The 17,830-nt window shown below is 34.9% G+C and overlaps 1 protein-coding gene across 4 annotated transcripts in view; it reads right to left on the bottom strand.

Moving 5' to 3' along the window:
* CDC42BPA (CDC42 binding protein kinase alpha) overlaps nucleotides 1-17,830 on the bottom strand; it is a 326,273-nt gene that overhangs the window by 148,363 nt on the left and 160,080 nt on the right. For all 4 annotated transcript variants that reach the window (XM_059997253.2, XM_059997227.2, XM_059997237.2 and 1 more), the window contains exons 7-9: nucleotides 6,068-6,268; nucleotides 4,077-4,325; nucleotides 1,663-1,742 (exon numbers count right to left, since the gene is read on the bottom strand). In XM_059997253.2, the coding sequence (XP_059853236.1) occupies nucleotides 1,663-1,742; nucleotides 4,077-4,325; nucleotides 6,068-6,268 (530 nt within the window). The remainder of the gene's footprint in view (nucleotides 1-1,662; nucleotides 1,743-4,076; nucleotides 4,326-6,067; nucleotides 6,269-17,830) is intronic.

The raw sequence follows: 17,830 nt of genomic DNA, 5'->3' as shown, positions 1-17,830 counted from the left end.
TAAGAACTTTAGAGTTAAGATATGAAGCCACTGGAGTTGGGGGCAGTGAGAACTGGTCCTGAACAGGGGAGTGACATACTCTTGACTTATCTTTTAGCAGGATCACTCAGATAGGTTCAGAGAAATATAAGAAATGATGTTACAAACATCTGAAATAGGTGATTAAGAGAGATTTTACGTAGAAGTGAGGAGAGAGGCCTCAGCTGAAAATACACATTTAGGAGTCATCAGCAAATAATACCAGAGCACCAGAGTATAAACAAAAAAGATCCAAAGATGAAGTGATAGGACACAGGGAGAGTAGGAGGAATGTGGAGAATGAGAAGGGGTGGCCAGAAAGGTAAGGAGAAACGAGGCAAGTGCTCTGGAAGCTAACAGGAGAGAGTGTTTTAATGGGAAGGAGCCGGGACAAATGAGATGAAACTAGGCAAATAAGTCAGACTAGGACTAAGAAATGATTGCTAAACTTAGCAACATGGAGGTCAGTGGTGACATGGATAAAAGCAGTTTGCATGAAGTGATGGGAGCAATAAACCTGACTGGAGTGGTGCCAAGAAAGAAGAGTATGAGAAAAATGGACAAAGTACAGACAACAATTTGAAGTAACTCTCCTACAATTAAGAGCAGAAAAATGGTTGGTAGCAGGTAAAGAAAGTTAGATGAACAGTTTTTATATTTTGCTTTAAGATGGGAGAAAAAACTGCATGTTTGTGAGCTGATGGAAATGATCTGTTATGCAAATGACACAGAAAGGGAAAAATTTATGATGTAACAGCAATGCGCTAGAGTAAGTAAGAGAAGAAAGAAGGGATGCGGCTTAGCTAGGGAGATCACACCGTCATCCATAAAAAGAAGACTACATGGGTCCAGCGGTGTGAAGGTGGTAAATGTGGTGATGTGAACTTGGGGAGGTTGTCTGCTGATCGCTTCAACCTCTCTGTGAAAGAGGAAGCGAGATCATCAGGTGAGACTAAGTATGACAGGGGTTTTAGAGGAAAAGTATAAAGTATGAAATAGTTACCTAGGAGAGTGGAAGAGTGAATACACTAGGGTAACACAGTATATTTGCCAGGCAGCAATAAGTGGCACCTGAGGTTGGTAATCATGAACTTAAAGTGAGACCAGTAAGAATGGACAGATATTTTTCTCCAGACACTTTGAACTGCACAGGTATTGGCAGAAAACGGAACTGTAATAATGAATGTCAACTTAGCAAAACCAGTGTTACAGAATAACAGACAGTCAAGGAATTGAGGGGGCACCCAAGGAGTGACTATAGTCATTCTCAATGATATTTAAGGAAAGGTAAGGAGGAAAGAGAAGATATGAGTGGAATGAGGGTCAGTGAAAAGAATGTTAAGATCAGTGGGTTGAAAGTTCTGATGCTTGACACCTAGAAAATATTTATTCAATAGCATGGGACTCTTCTAATTCCTGCCCCGTTGCTAAGCGTTAGATTCTGAGCTCTCTATTTGTCCTCCAAAATGAGTTAAGATTCTTATATGTTCTATTCACTTTGTAATGTCTAACTTTTTCCAGTAGCTTCACCCTTTTTCTAAAAATTTTTTTACAAGGCTCTCTTATGCATTATATTTTTTAAAACCTCAATTCATCTTTCATTTGACTTAAATCATCCAAATCATGTTAACTTTTCAAACTTACCAGCTACTAGTATATGTAAAACCAACAAATGGCAGATGGTGACCAGAAAATGCAGTATGTGTTGGTGGGGGCATTGTTTCCTAAAGGAGGAAAAAACATCTGGTAAGAAATGAATAACTATAAACTGCAGGCTGGGCTATAAATATTACCTGTCAATAGTAAGTAGGTGACTGATCACTTTAGAAACATTGCTAAGTTTGGTACAGACATTTAGTGATAAAAAATTTAGACCATAAATATTGCTATTGTAGAATTCTAATAAAATGAAAAGGAAGATTTAAAGTCTGATGGATACTGAGTAGAATCATTATTCACATATTCCATATTTGCAAATTTGCCTAGTCGCTGAAATTTATTTGTAGCCCAAAATCAACATTCACAAATACTTTTGTAGTCATTTGCAGACACTTGCAGAGCAAAGAAAAAATTGAGTTGTGCTACGCACATGTTACCAGCTGGAGTTGAACAAGGAGACGTATGCCTTCTTGTTTCAGCTCTCATACTATAAACAAGTGGGTTTTTTTCAATGTCTACATGTGCCACATTTTCCTCATTTTTGTGTTTCTTACAGGTGATTTTGCTATCTAAAATGGCCTCCAAGAGCAGTGCTGAGATGCCATCTATTGTGTCCAAACAAGAAGGCTGTAATGTGCCTTACAAAAGAAACGTGTGTTAGACACGCTTCATTCCAGCATGAGTCACAGTGCCGTTGGCCATGAGTTTGACATCAATGAATTGACAATATATGTTAAATAAGGTGTCTTTAAATAGAAACACACATCAAACAAGGTATTGTGTGGCTAATGTATTGCACTGATTGGTTGATGAGAACATTATGACCAGAGGCTCACAGGAACCTGACTGTGTATTTCCCCTAGGAACAATGGTTCAGGATTCACTAATACAGTATTTGCAGCAACTTTACTGAACATAACTATAGCAAATAGTCAGAATCAACTTTACTGTGTATTTAATTTGGAATGACTCACAATTCCTGTTAACAGTAATTCTTGTAATAAAAAAAAACTGATGAGGAAACTCCATTTAATTCTTTCTTGTGAGGTTCAGTAAGGAAAGTATAAGAGAAGTTCTTATCTGTCTTGAATATGGTACTTACTGAACAGTGGAAAGTAAATTCTTAGTGCAGAATTAAACCCATAAGAAATAACTGAATAAAAATGAAAGTTCAAAATAAGAAGGCTAAGGACCTACTGTATAGCAGAGGGAACACTTCTCAATACTCTGTAATGACCTATATGGGAGAACAATCTAAAAAAGAGTGGATATATGTATTTGTATAACTGATTCACTTTGCTATATAGCAGAAACTAACACAACCTTGTAAATCAACTGTACTCCAATAAAATTTTTTTTTAAATTAAGAAGGCTAAAAAGACAAAAAAAAAAAAATTGTGTTATTTCCCTAAATTTTAATTTAATATAACCTAATGGTTTAGAGCAGAGGTTGACAAACTATGCTGGCCTGCTTTGGTATGGCCCACAAACTAAAAATGGAGGACTATTTGGCTAATCCACTGGTCAGCCACCTGCCGCAAACAGAGCTATAACTTTAGGTTAATAAGGCTATAGATTTTCTCTCCCCATTCATTTCCTACCAAGTTTGCTATTTTTAGTGGCAACACCACTGGGCATAGATATTTAGCTCTACAATCAAGTCAGCTCCCTCTGTCAGCAAAATGGCTGGTTTTTACAAGCAGCTCCATGCTAGCAGTTCTACCGTCCCCATTAAGCTGAGGGAAAAGCTGGGAGGGCTGTTTTTAACCAAAGTTCAACAGTATTTCATGAATAAATGCTTCTCAATTTATTTACCTTGGGTTTGATTTATTAAGCCCTGAAATGGTTGTTTTTGACAATTTTGCCCAGTTTCAACGTGGTTTTTAAGGAGAGATTTGCCAATGTCTTCACTCTGCCATCATGAAGTCCACTTTTTAAAGCAACTAATTTGTCCTCTTTTTTTTTTGCGGTACGCGGGCCTCTCACTGTTGTGGCCTCTCCCGTTGCGGAGCAACAGGCTCCGGACGCGCAGGCTCAGTGGCCATGGCTCACGGGCGCACGTGGGCTCCTCCCAGACCGGGGCACGAACCCGTGTCCCCTGCATCGGCAGGCGGACTCTCAACCACTGCGCCACCAGGGAAGCCCCTAATTTGTCCTCTTCTTAAGAAACGTAATGACATAACTAATCTAAGAAGTAAATCTTTGAATTTTAATTTAGCTCCTAGTCATGAATAACTATGCTCACCTCAGTTAGCTCTTTTAATTTCTTGATCTAGGGAGAGTAAATACTGGAAGCCACGATAACTGTTTGATAATTGGTAAGGTGATCTATAAAATTACTTTATAACCATATTTACAAAAAAAAGCAAGACAGAACTTCTTTACAATATCATACTCACAGAATTCTTTAAACAATCATCATCCACATCAAAATTTGATGTATCTGTTGGGCTACTAACTTCTGGAATGTAAGGTGCTTCACAGTTTCGAATATTATCCCAATCAATTCCACTGAAAAATGGGTGTTTCTTAAAGTCTTCTATTCCATTTTGACCAAGTCGATGTTCTCTGCTACAAATGAGCCTTCGAATAAGATCCTTAGCATTTTCAGAGACATCAGCCACTTGAGCTGGAAACTGAAACCTTTCCTAAACACAGAATAATAGAAACAAAATATAACAAAATATAGAAACAAAATATAAATCACTATTCAATTTACTAAGTAGGTTGATGTTAGCATTGACTTTCTTAAAAATACATTTTCTTTTAAAAATATCTAATAAATATATATGGTACACTGTCCTACAACAGTGTAAAGCAATTATACTCCAATAAAAATTGTTTTTAAATAATAAGAATATATGGTACAAAGTACTGATACTAAAAGAGATGCAGGAATAAATTAAAAAGGATAATTTTCCTAAAAGAACTTTTCATTTCATATGTGACTTAGTCATAGATGCACTACAGAAAGAATAAGTTAAATGCTAAAACACCTTAAATGCTCTCAAAATGAATTCATTAAATGTAGTAGAATGTGACTCAGTATTTTAATAGTGTATATGATTGATAATGTTCATATAAGTCACATACTAATGATTAATAGTATGGAACATTTTTAAAGAATGTAATACATACTTTACACTACGAGAAGTGCGTTACTCCTTTAGCTCATTTAATCCTCAGAGCAACTGTATAAGGTAGATACTCCTATTACTCTAAGTTTATAGAAGAGGAAACAAAGAAACAGTTCAAGCAATTTGCTTGATGTCACACAACTAATAAATGGTAATAAACTGATTTGAACTGAAACTGTCTGATTCCAGAATCTGTGCTCTTAACAACCATGTTATAGTACAATGATTTCTATCTGAAATGCTTTACATGCTATTTACAACTTTGTAGCTATTTCTTGTCTTTCAACTCTTCGTTACTACTCAGCAGATTATCTTTGCAGCCAGGTAGAAAAACATTGACTCTATAAGACTGATTTATATATATGTGTAGCAATTAATCATAATTGTATCACCAGAACAAATTAAAAAGAACAGACTCTCCCTCCCTTTATGGGATATTCCTATTCATATTCTAGGTTTCTGCAATTGCTCACAATCTTCTGAGACTGATAATCAGACTCTTCCTCTTCTTGTACAATCTATTTCACTTGGCACTAAATGGATTAAAGTTTATTCATTCTTTCCTGCTCTGCATCTGGACTGTTTCCAATGTTTGGTGACCATAAATAATACTGGGATAGGTATCTTTGTACATATATCCTTGTTCTACGAATATTTTCCCTAGGGTAGATTCCTAGAACTGAAGTTACTCAACCAAATGTTTTAACCATTTTTTTTTTAAGGCTGTCGATGCATACTTATAAACTTCTTGACAGAAAGATTATATCAATTCACATTCCTATCAACAACGTCTAACAATTTCCACCTCACTGGATTATTTACAGTAACAAGTACTATTTTTCTTTTCATCTTTGCCAATTTGACGGGGAAGAAAAGGATGCTCTTCTTATTTTAATTTGCATTTTATTTATTAAGATTGAGAATTTTAAATGCATTCTAGTCATGATTATACTTATACTATATAGTAATGATATAAATTATCTGCTTATGATCTTTGTTATTCTACTGAAGAGAACATTTAATTTTCTACTTATTAGCACCTCTAATGAAATACAGGAGAAGGTGAAAACTAGTAATTTTATGCATAATTTATGGATCTTGATTACTCATATTTGTCATGTCCCTTATTAGCATAGAAATTAGATTGTTTATTGTTCTTGGAAAATCATTTTTTTAAATATCACATTTTAATTTTATTGAATATTATATGTATTATTTACCACATTATTTGAAAATTAGTAAAATATACTAACTTTGTGATTCATGATTTTTCCATATGTTTCCACCAGAGATTCTGCATAAAATGGTGTTTCTCCATAAAGCATTTCATACATACAGACCCCCAAAGACCACCAGTCACACTCAGGTCCATATCTGCCTTTTCCATCTTCCATGGCTTGAAGGATTTCAGGAGAGATATAATCTGGAGTTCCAACAGCCACTGAGGACTGTACCTGAAGAAGTTCACATTTTTAGTAATCTACCATAATATATTAGAAACAAATAATAATTTTAAATTAGAAACATTTATTTAAAAATACAATAGCATTACTTCATAACAACAACTTCGTCATTATCTGAATTTAGCCTCCTTGTCCATATAAGTTAAAATTTATATAAGCACCACACCAACAAGTTCTCCAGATTTTTTAACACTATAGAACGTTTATTATAGCTGTCACTTAATTGACTACATTTAGGGTAACAATATGATTTGAACACCACAGCCACTAACCACAAATTGAATATATATTTTAGAACATTCTTATTACTGATATTATCTATCCAACACTTAAATATGAAAAATGGGACTGTGAAAACTTTACAATTAATTAGGGGGAAAAATAAAAAAGTCTGGCTAATACTATGAGCAGACTGGAGATTATTTTAAAACACTTTAATGAAAACCTAAGGAAATAAATGTTAACAATGTCCCGCAAACTACTTATGTATTTAAAAAAATTATAAAAGGGAAAAAAATATATCCTTCAAAAAATAAAGTCCCAACAGAGAAAAAGAACTGGGCATACAATTATGGCCAGTTGGATGTAAATTAGAAAACAACAGCTAAAAAAGATCCTGGGCACATGTCTTGTAAGGTATTCCAAAGTAAAAGAAAATTGGTTCTTTACGTTTTAAGAGAACATATCAAGCAATGAACATTCTCAAGATAAAATAATGGTTAATACTCTGAGTTTTCTAGACTAAATTACCATTCTTAATAATCATTAGAATAGACTTCCTCCTTGGCAATACTGAGATTAAGTAATTTGAAAACTCTTCTACTACAAACCCTTAAAAGTACTAGATAAAATATAACAACCATTTTTATAAATACATAAATGAGCCTTTAAATAAAGAGACAGTCTTAGGGGCCCAGTAATCAAGAAATGATTGAGAACCAGGGCGATAAACATTGAAGCAGGAGTGCAGTTGGAGAAATACTGGTTTTCATTGTCTAGGTACTTGGCTTTTAACATATACATAAGGACAAAAGGAAAGACCTTGAACTTACAGGATGTTTGAAGTGAGAGGCTGCCCCATATAACCTTTACCCTAAAAGGCATATTGTAAGGAAAAGGTGAATTATAAAAATCTGCCACTCAGCAGAGAAAGATTAAGACATTTTGTCTATCTTGACTGTGACTGATATGTGAAAAAACTTTCCTCCTTTAGAAATTCATAACTTTAGGTCACATAGTCCCACCATTTGGAATTCTAATTCACAGGGTTTCTGCTGTTCAGAAGTTCTCAAGCCAAGAAACTGGCAAAAATACTGGCACCAGGTTAGGTGCCCCTAGAAAGCCTGGCATAACAAATTCAAAACTACCGTGGAGGACACATGCTCAAACTTGGCCACATATAATTCTCACACATAAAAGGCCATTGAAGATGAGCTCACAATCCAATAATATAACAAAATGAGGAGACATTCTATTACAAGCAAAAGTCAGAAATCCAAACAATTAGACCTCTAACAATTATCAGTTCCACTTCATGAAATAAGTATGTTTAAAATTATTAGACATATTAAAAAATCAAAAACATAAGAAAAAGATAAAAAAAATTAAAGAGAGGTCCTAGATATGGAAAAAAGTAGTCATTGAAATAAAAGATATGAAAAAATAAATGAAATCGGATCCACTACTACACACACTGTAGTTAAACTGCAGAGCACCAAAGGCAAGAGATCTTAAAAACATTAGAGAATAAAGAGAGATTTTTCTACTAAGGAATGACAATTAGACTGACAGCTGAATTATTAATACTAACACAGCAGTCAGAAGAAAATGGAATTGTATTTTCAAAGTGATGAGACAAAATAATTGTCAATATTATATTCCCTACCTACCTAAATTATAATATAGGAATGAGGGTTAAATAAAGATATTTTCATACAAAGATTGAGTGAACTACCACTTGCAGCCCTTTTCAGTTGAACAAAAGTACTAAAGGATATACTTCAGAATCAAGAAATATAACCCAGAGCTTCCCTGGTGGCGCAGTGGTTAAGAGTCTGCCTGCCGATGCAGGGGACGCGGGTTCATGACCCGGTCCGGGAAGATCCCACATGCCGGGAAGATCCCACATGCCGCGGAGCGGCTGGGCCCCTGAGCCATTGCTGCTGAGCTTGCGCGTCTGGAGCCTGTGCTCCGCAATGGGAGAGGCCACAACAGTGACAGGCCTGCATACCGCAAAAAAAAAAAAAAAAAAAGAAAAGAAAAAAAGAAATATAACCTAGATGGAAGAATGTGACACGAGAGGGAATTATGAACAAAGATATTAGTAAACTTTAACATACATCTAAATGGTTATTAATTGGATAAAATAATGACAAAGAGAAGGAGAAACAGGACAACAAAGAGTAAGATGAGGAGGAGGAACAGGGGCAACAGAAAAAGGAGATGGAGGAGGAGGAAGGAACAACTACTTGAAGGCTGAAAAATAAGATGGAACTAAAATATTAGAAAACAACATGTTACTGAGGGAGCAGTTAGGATTACAATGTTCTAAGTTTCTTGGTTTTCTAATTTTTATTTACTTTTTAATTATCATTTTTAATTGTGGTAAAACACCCATAATATAAAATTTACCATTATAACCATTTCTAAGTGTACAGTTCAGTGGCATTAAGTACATCTACATTGTTGTGCAACCATCACCACCATCTCTAAAACTCTTTTCATCTTGCAAAACTGAAAATCTATTAAGCAATAATTCCCCTATTCCCTCCTCCTCCCAGGCCCTGGCAACCACCACTATACTTTCCATGAATTTGATTACTCTAGGTACTTCATGTAAGTGAAATCGTACAATGTTTGTTCTTTTGTGTCTGGCTTATATCACTTGACATGTTTTTAAGAAGGTCTATCCTTGTTGTAGCATGTATCAGAATTTTAAGGCTGAATAATATTCCAGTGTACGTATATACCACATTTTTTTTTAATCCATTCATCCAACGATGGACACCTGAGTTGCTTACATCCCTTGACTTTTGGGAATAATCGTGCAATGAACATGGGTGAACAAATATCTCTTTGAGACCCTCCTTTAAATTCTGTGGAGCATGTACCCAGAAGCGGAACTGCTGGATCATATGGTAATTCTATTTTTAGTTTTCTGAAGAACTGCCATACTGTTTTCCACAGCGGCTACAGCCTTTTACATCTCCATCAACAGTACACAAGGATTCCAATTTTCCCACATCTTTGCCAAAACTTTTTTTTTTTATAGTAGCCATCCTAATAGGTGTGAGGTAGTATCTCATTATGGTTTAGATGTGCATTTCCCTAATGACTAGTGATGCTGAGCATCTTGTCATGGGCTTGCTGGCCATTTGTCTATCTTCTTAGAAGAAATGGCATTTCAAGTCCTTAGCTTATTTTGAATTGGGTTGTTAGTTTGTTACTGAGTTGTAGGGGTTCTTTATATATTCTGGATAGCAACCTCTTATCAGACATAGATTTACAACTATTTTCTCCCATTCCATTGGCTACTTTCTCACTAAGATAACTGTGTCCTTTGATGCACAGAAATTTTTAATGATGGTGTAGTCCAATTTGTCTATTTTTTTCTTTTGTTGCCTATTGCTTGGTGTCACATCCAAGAAATCATTGTCAAATAACAGTCATAAAACTTCTCCCCTGCCCACTATGTTTTCTTCCAAGAGTTTTAGAGTTTTAGCTCTTACATTTAGGTTTTTGATCTATTTTGAGTTAATTTTTGTAGATGGTATAAGACAAATTAAGTTTTTTCTTTAATTAGGAATATGGTGGAGAAACTGATTGTCTCTAGACTTTACATAAAGGATAAATGCTAAAATTTTTAAGATAAACATTAAAATATTTGAAATAGAATGTATAACTTCCGAAGAAGAAAAAAAGAAATGAAAATAAATTTGACCCAGCCAATAGAAGGAAGGGAAGAAGTGGGGTGTGCGGGAGAAGCACACATGCAAACAAACAAGCAAAACCTATAGCAAATAGTACAAGACAATATACTAGAAATAAATACAAACATATTAATAATGAAATTCATAAATGGATTAAATTCAACTATCAAAAGACAGTCATCACACTAGATGACAAATAAAACCAAAATGAACAAATTTTTTAAAAATCAGCAATAATCTGCTTAATGCACCTAAACATAAAGACAAAGAAAGGTTAAAAATAAAAGGATGGAAAAGATATACCAGGCATATGTTAAACAAAAGAAGGTTCAGGTAGCTGTATTAATATCAGTCAAATTAGATTCTAAGGCCAAGATGATTATTATGATTTTTAAAGATTTATTAACATAATTAGAAAATACCCTGGAAGAGCAATTCTGAATAATACGTAACTAACAACATAGCTACAAAAGAGTTGTGAAAACATTGATAAGTTCAAGGGAAAATTAATAAATTCAACATCATAATAAGGACTTTTAAATAATAAATAATAGATCAGAAAGAAATAAAACTGGTAAGAATATTAAAATTTTGAACAACGAAGTTAATAACTGTAATCTTACGGACATATATAGAAACCTGCACCCAAAAGTTAGGAAAAAATGTATTATTTTGAAACAAACATGTAACAGTTATAACAATTGGCCTGTTACAAAATTAAAAGCAATCTTGACAAATGCTAAAAAACTGATAACAAATAGATCCACTCTCCAGTAAAAGAAAACTTTCTATAAACAGCCAAATAAGTAATCATAACACCATGAATACTAAAAGGCACACGTCTAAATAATTAATGGTCCACAGAAGAGTTCTAACTAAAGCTGGAAAATATTTAGTAAAATACTCTATGTCAAAACTTATGAAGAAAAGTAAAGCACAAATAAACAACATCAGGAATGATAAAAGGGCAAAACTACACATGTAACAGAGATTTTAAAACTAGAAAGAGTGCAATCTGAACAACTTTATACCAATAAAATTGAAAACTCAGAGAAAATAGATAATTTTCATAGAAAAAAATATAACTTACCAAAACTGACTCAGGAAGAAATAGAAAACCAAAGAGACCTATAACCATTAAAAAATTTGAATCAATAGTATAAAATCTACCTGGAAAACAAACAAAATAAAACAGAAGAAAACAAAACCTCACCAAAGCAAAGGTGATTTAAAAGTGAGTTCTACCAATTATATAAAAAATAGAGGGCTTCCCTGGTGGCGCAGTGGTTGAGAGTCCACCTGCCGATGCAGGGGACACGGGTTCGTGCCCCAGTCCGGGAAGATCCCACATGCCACGGAGCGGCTAGGCCCATGAGCCATGGCCGCTGAGCCTGTGCGTCTGGAGCTTGTGCTCCGCAAGGGGAGAGGCCACAACAGTGAGAGGCCCGCATACCGCAAAAAAAAAAGGAACAGATAACCCCAGTATTATATAACTGTTCTAAACCCAAAATGGGTAAGGGCAGCGGATATGGCTCCCCTGTTTATTTTATAAGGCTAAAATAACCTAAATACAAAACAAGACAGATAAGAAAAATTTGAGAAGGAAAATTATACTGCAAGCTCAGATATGATCAATGTCAGGTATGAATCTCAGGTAACAATTCAATATAGAATTTTAGCATGGTCAATCTAGCAGTTTGTTCAACTATATCAGTATAACTTGATGATAAAGTTATGTTTATATCCAAAGAATGGATGATTTAACATTGGACGATCTATGTCATTCATCGTATTAACAGACTGAAGGAAAAACACCCTGGTATTATCTCAATGGATGCAGAAAAATCACTTGATTACACAGTATTAAAAACCATAACAAACTCTTGGTAATCAGAAATAGAAATCTCCTTAATCTGATGAAGAATATATACCAAAAGATTACAGCAAACATCATACTTAATTTGAAACTACAGAAAAAACACCAATAAAGTCAGGAACAAGGCAAAGAAGCTCCCAATTACTACACCTATCTAATATTGTGTTTAAGGTCACTGACTGCATGATGAGAAAAAAATATAGCAAAATAACGGTGTAAGGACTGGAAAGGACAAAACACAAGGCTGTGTCATTATGTGCAGATTATAAGATTGTCTATATAGAAAAATATACATATACACATAGAATCTACAAATTATTTTGAACTAATAGAAAAATTTAGTGAGCTTGCTAGTTTCAAGATGAATACGCAAAAATCAACTGTGGTCCTAAAGAAGAGCAACAAGCTATTAAAATGCAAATTTTTAAAAGTTATCCATTTATAATAGCCAAAAAAAAAAAAATCCATTAAGTGTCTAGGAAAAAATCTAACAAATAAAGGTAATAGGTTTACCTTTACCTGAACATTATTATAAAACTTCATTAACAGACATAAGAGAAAACCTAAAACAATGGAGATACCATATTCACAGATGGGAAGACTTCATGTTATAGAAAAAAATTTTCCCATAATTAATCTCTAAATTCAGTGCAGGTCTACAAGCTTGTATATGTGAAAGCGTGTTTGTATATGTCTGTATGTATGTATATAAACTAGTAATATAATCCTAACAATCATATGGAAAAACAAGTGGCCAAGAATAGCCAAAACAATTTTAGAGACAGAAAAGGAATGACAGCAGGACACCCTCTCACAGAAACTGACTTCTTACAAAGGTATAGTGATTAAGACGGTATAATTTTGACTCAGATGTGAGACCTAAAAAGCAAGTTGAAACTTAATTTGGAAAGTCACAAACTTTGGGAAAGGTTAAAATTGAAGCAACTGCTTCAATAATAATAAATGATGATCCACACAGAGTTATATAATCACAACATTTCAGAACACCGGAAATAAACAGAACATCCTAAAAGCTTCCAAATAAGGGGCGAAGGTTATAACAGAAGTACTGAGAATTAGGACGGCATCAGATGTCACAACAGTAAATTAGAACACAATGCAATGTCTTCTAAATTCTAAGAGAAAAATAAGTTCAAATCCATCATACCATGTCCAGTCTAGATAAATTATCAATCAAGTATGAGAGAAGAAATGAAGGCATTTTTCAGACATGCAAGATTATGAAATATTTACTTCCACTGGAACCTTTCTTAGGCAGCTACCACCAAATGAGATGAAAGACAGACATGGATCCAGGAAACAGAGGATCCATTACTAGAGAGCGACACACAAATTCCATGATGATAAGGAAAGGTATGTCTAGGATGACAGTTCTCATCAGAGAACTGGAGATAGGAGATAGGCCTATCTCCAGTAGGCCTATAGGACAGTCTAGACTAGAATGAGAGTATGCACGCCTCCAGACAAAGGAGCCACTAAGTTATTCACTGTGTCTAAGAGAGAAAGGAATTGCTCAATTTCTTAATGTGTGGTAGAGAGTCGGGGGATAAACTAGTGAGAATTATACAGAAAAACTAAGCAAAGTAAAGGGGTCACTTACTTCAGGGAGAACAAAGAGCTGTCCAAGAAAAGAAAGGTAATTAAAATAAATAATATGGCACAGCTATGAATAATATTTATATAATTATTAAAAAACTGAACAGGATTTAATGAAAGATTATGTGATAATTACAACACTGGGAAGATAAAGAGGAAGTGTAAGGGTTGGTTGAGACAGGTATAAAAGACCTGTATCCTCATCTTCCATGGTAGGAAATTAATAGATAATATCTAAAACTAAATAACAAGAGGCAGTAGCATGAATACAATAATAAAAAATACATAAGTAGAAGAAGCAACGGAAGAAAGAGCTAAAAGATTTTTATGTGTCTGCTTGCAGAAAAAGACAGTTGGAGGTGGGAAAGAACCAGGACAAAGGAATGCTGTTTCTTCTCATGTCTTCCTAAAACATGTATACGTCACATAAAAAATAAAGTAGAAAGGAAAAGAAAAAAGAAGGTTCTTCATTATAATTTTCTAAATGGAGGACCAATATGCTATCATGTCCAGGAAAATTATTTGAGATCATTAATAAAAAATGAATGACTAGGAAGACATACTAGAATTTTAGGAATAAATCTGATCAGGGGCAACTCATATAGACAGAAACAGTACTCAATGCATTCTGGAATGCACAGGGACTTGGAGGACTGAACACCAGGCTCCATAGGAGGAGCCCCAACTTTAAGGGGCTTATAACATGCAGGACTGAGGAAACACTACCTCTTCCCCTGGAATTCTTTCTCAGTGTAGCTCTCTCTTTTCTGGAATTGTGGACCACAACTTTCTGATACCACAGCCTACCTGACTTTAATCTGTGTTTTCTCAACTTAGACCACCATGCTATTTCTCTCCCTCTCATGTCATACCTGGCACTATCCACTTCCCACTATATACTTCAAACACATGCAGTTACCTTAGAGCAGAATAATTACATACACCGGTCTTACATTGTTTGTGTGACTACTGTCATATCTATTACTTCTACCTATGTCACAAGCCCCATATTACAATTTTATTTTCGCTTTTAATAGTCAGATACCTTTTATATAAATTTTAAAAGAAAGATTAATATAATCTTTTTCCTTTATCCTGTAAATCTTATTTATCGTATCTGATATGCTTTATCATATAGCTAAGTATCCAAATGGTGTCATTTCCTTTGGTGTGAAGGACATTCTTTAGCATCTAGGCCTCTTTCATTTACCTGAAAATGTCTTTAATTCACCTTCATTTTTGAAGAATATTTTTGTTTGATATAGAATTCTTGATTTACAGACTTTTTTTTCTTTCTTTCAGCACTTTAAAGATATCATTCCATGACTTCTGATGAGAGTTCAGTGGTTATTTTTACCCTTTTCCCACAGTATGTAACGTGTTTTTTCTTCTGGCTGCTTTCAATTTTGTTTCTTTAAGTTTCAGCAGTTTAACTGTGATGTAGCCAGGTGTGGTTCCGTTTATTACCTTGAGATATGCTAGGATTTTTTTTTTTTTTTTTTTTTTTTGTGGTACGCGGGCCTCTCGCTGTTGTGGTCTCTCCCATTGTGATGAGCACAGGCTCCGGACGTGCAGGCGCAGCGGCCATGGCTCATAGGCCTAGCCGCTCCGCGGCATGTGGGATCTTCCTGGACCGGGGCACGAACCCATGTCCCCTGCATCGGCAGGTGGACTCTCAACCACTGCGCCACCAGGGAAGCCCTATGCTTGGATTTTATATCTGTGTTTTTCATCACATTTGGTAAGTTTGAGCCATTAATTCTTACACATGTTTTCTGTTACTATCACACTTTTACTAGGATTCTAACTGTATGGATATCTGAGCCTATGTTGATTTTGTTTCAATCTTTTCCTCTCTGTTCTTCAGACTGTTTAATCTCTATTAATCTGTCTTCAAATTCACTGGCTCTTTCTTCTCTCATTTCTAATCTACTCTTAACCTCCTCCTGTGAATTTTTTATTTCGATTACTATAATTTTCAAGTTCTAAAAGATCCGTTTGATTTATTTTTCTGCAGAGATTCCTCATCTGTGTAATCTTTAAGACTATTATCTTCCTTTGATTCTTTCAACATATATATATGATAGTTTCATTAAGTCTCTGTCTGGCAACTCCAACGTCTGTGCTAGCCAGGTTTTTACTGACTACTTTTATTTTTCAATTCTGTATCACAATCACTTACCCTACCCTCTATTTTTGTTTGGTCTAGTGATTTTTGACTGAATGCTGGCCACTGTCAATAAAACATTGTGGACAGTATGAATTCTATTATCTTCCTCTGAAGAATATTAAATTCTCCTTTAAGCAGATAAAAAAATGCTAACTGATCTCCTTGAACATGGGCTGGCTTACACTTATACCCTTTAAAGGCAATTTATAGAAAACCTAAGATTCATCTCAACCCCTTTATTTGGAGGACCACTTTCAAACTCCGTTGATCTTATCAGGACTTGGTTTTAGGCTGTTAGATAGGCTTAGAGTAAGTCTTACATGTTACAAACATCTTAACTAGCCAATATTCCAATGCCCCCTAGTGCTGTGTCTCCTCCAGCGCTGCTTGATTTCGAGTAATCTGCTCGATTTTCAAATGGATAGCATCTACTCTTTGGTAATTCTCATATGTTCTTATACAGTTGTCCCTCCATATCTGCTGGTTCCACATTTGCAGATTCAACCAATCATGGATCAAAAATATTTTTTAAAAAATTTTCCAGAAAGTTCCCCAAAGCAAAACTTGAATCTGTCACACGCTGGCAACTATTTACATAGCATTTACATTGTATTTACAACTATTTATATAGAATTTACATTGTATTAGGTATTATAAGTAATCTAGAGATGATATAAAGTATACAGGAGGATGTGCATGGGTTATATGAAAATACTACATCATTTTATATCAGGGACTTACTTGAGCATCTGCAGATTTTACTATCCATGGCAGGGGGGGAGTCCTGGAACCAATCCCCCACAGATACCAAGGGACAACTGTACGACATATGTACAGACCAACCGTCATGAGATAGCCCCATATGGATATTTTAGGCCCTCTCTATGCACAACTCCCTCCTTTCCAATGGTAAGCCCTGCAGATTCCAGCTGCCTCAGCTAACCCAACTCTGATCTCCTCCTCCTCAGCTCTGTAAGACGGTTAAACTCTGCTTTAACTCTAGCTTTGTGCATCAGAGTCAGCAACCTGTCCCAATCCTGGGAAATGGTGAGGCATACCTCATGAATTAACTTCTCTCAGAGATAACAGTCTTGTGTTGCCTGTTGTCCACTGCCTAAAAACAGTTGTTTCAAATCCAGTTTTACAGTTATTTATAGTGAAAGAACAATTTGGTATCAATTACTCCCTCCACCAATGGCTAGAGGCAGAAGTCATATAATCCTTTGAAAAAAAGTTATCTCCTTAGGATAAATTTTCAGAAGTCAAATTGCTGGTCCAGAATAATGTGACATTTTCGTGGCTTTTGCAATGTATTATACTAAATTACTCTCCAAAAAAGTTTCTGCCAATTAAAATGATATATATTTGGATGTATGCTATACAACCAGGAAATTGAGGTAAATACTACAACAATAACAACAACAATAACAAACAGGGAAAACAACTGGGGCATGTAAACTTTTAAGTAAGTGAGAGAATATAACGGAGGGGCCTAGGGTTAGCAGAACTAAAGTAAATGGTAACATAAAACTGAATCAGCCTAGAGGACTTTCTGATAAAAGCATTCACTTGTTGAACACTGTCCCTCAGGAAAACCAGACAACTAGTAAAGAAAGAGAAAAGAAATGAAAGTGAAGAAGTCACATATTCGTTTTCCATGTGGGATTTATTTTCTTCACTCCTCCGGAACTGTGGAAATATCTCAAGTACAATAATAAACAGTTCAGCTAAAAAAGGAACAAACAAGAGTCTCATAAAAGGTATAGTGTATAAATCTTAAGATCATTAATATAAGCAGTTGAAAATGGTATATGACTTTTTAGACAAGCCCTATTATGAGTAAGTATGCCTAAGTGGAGGGAAGTAAAGCACAGAAAGACAAATGGATGGAAGGATGTTTGATAGATAATATAAATAGATGGCTTCTAAAACAGATAAAGAAAACAAGCAGTAAGGAAGAT

The sequence above is a fragment of the Delphinus delphis genome, chromosome 1 (assembly GCF_949987515.2).
Source record: "Delphinus delphis chromosome 1, mDelDel1.2, whole genome shotgun sequence".
Classification (NCBI taxonomy): domain Eukaryota; kingdom Metazoa; phylum Chordata; class Mammalia; order Artiodactyla; family Delphinidae; genus Delphinus; species Delphinus delphis.
The sequence above is the reverse complement of the archived record's forward strand: the minus strand, read 5'-3'. Positions and strand labels throughout refer to the sequence as shown.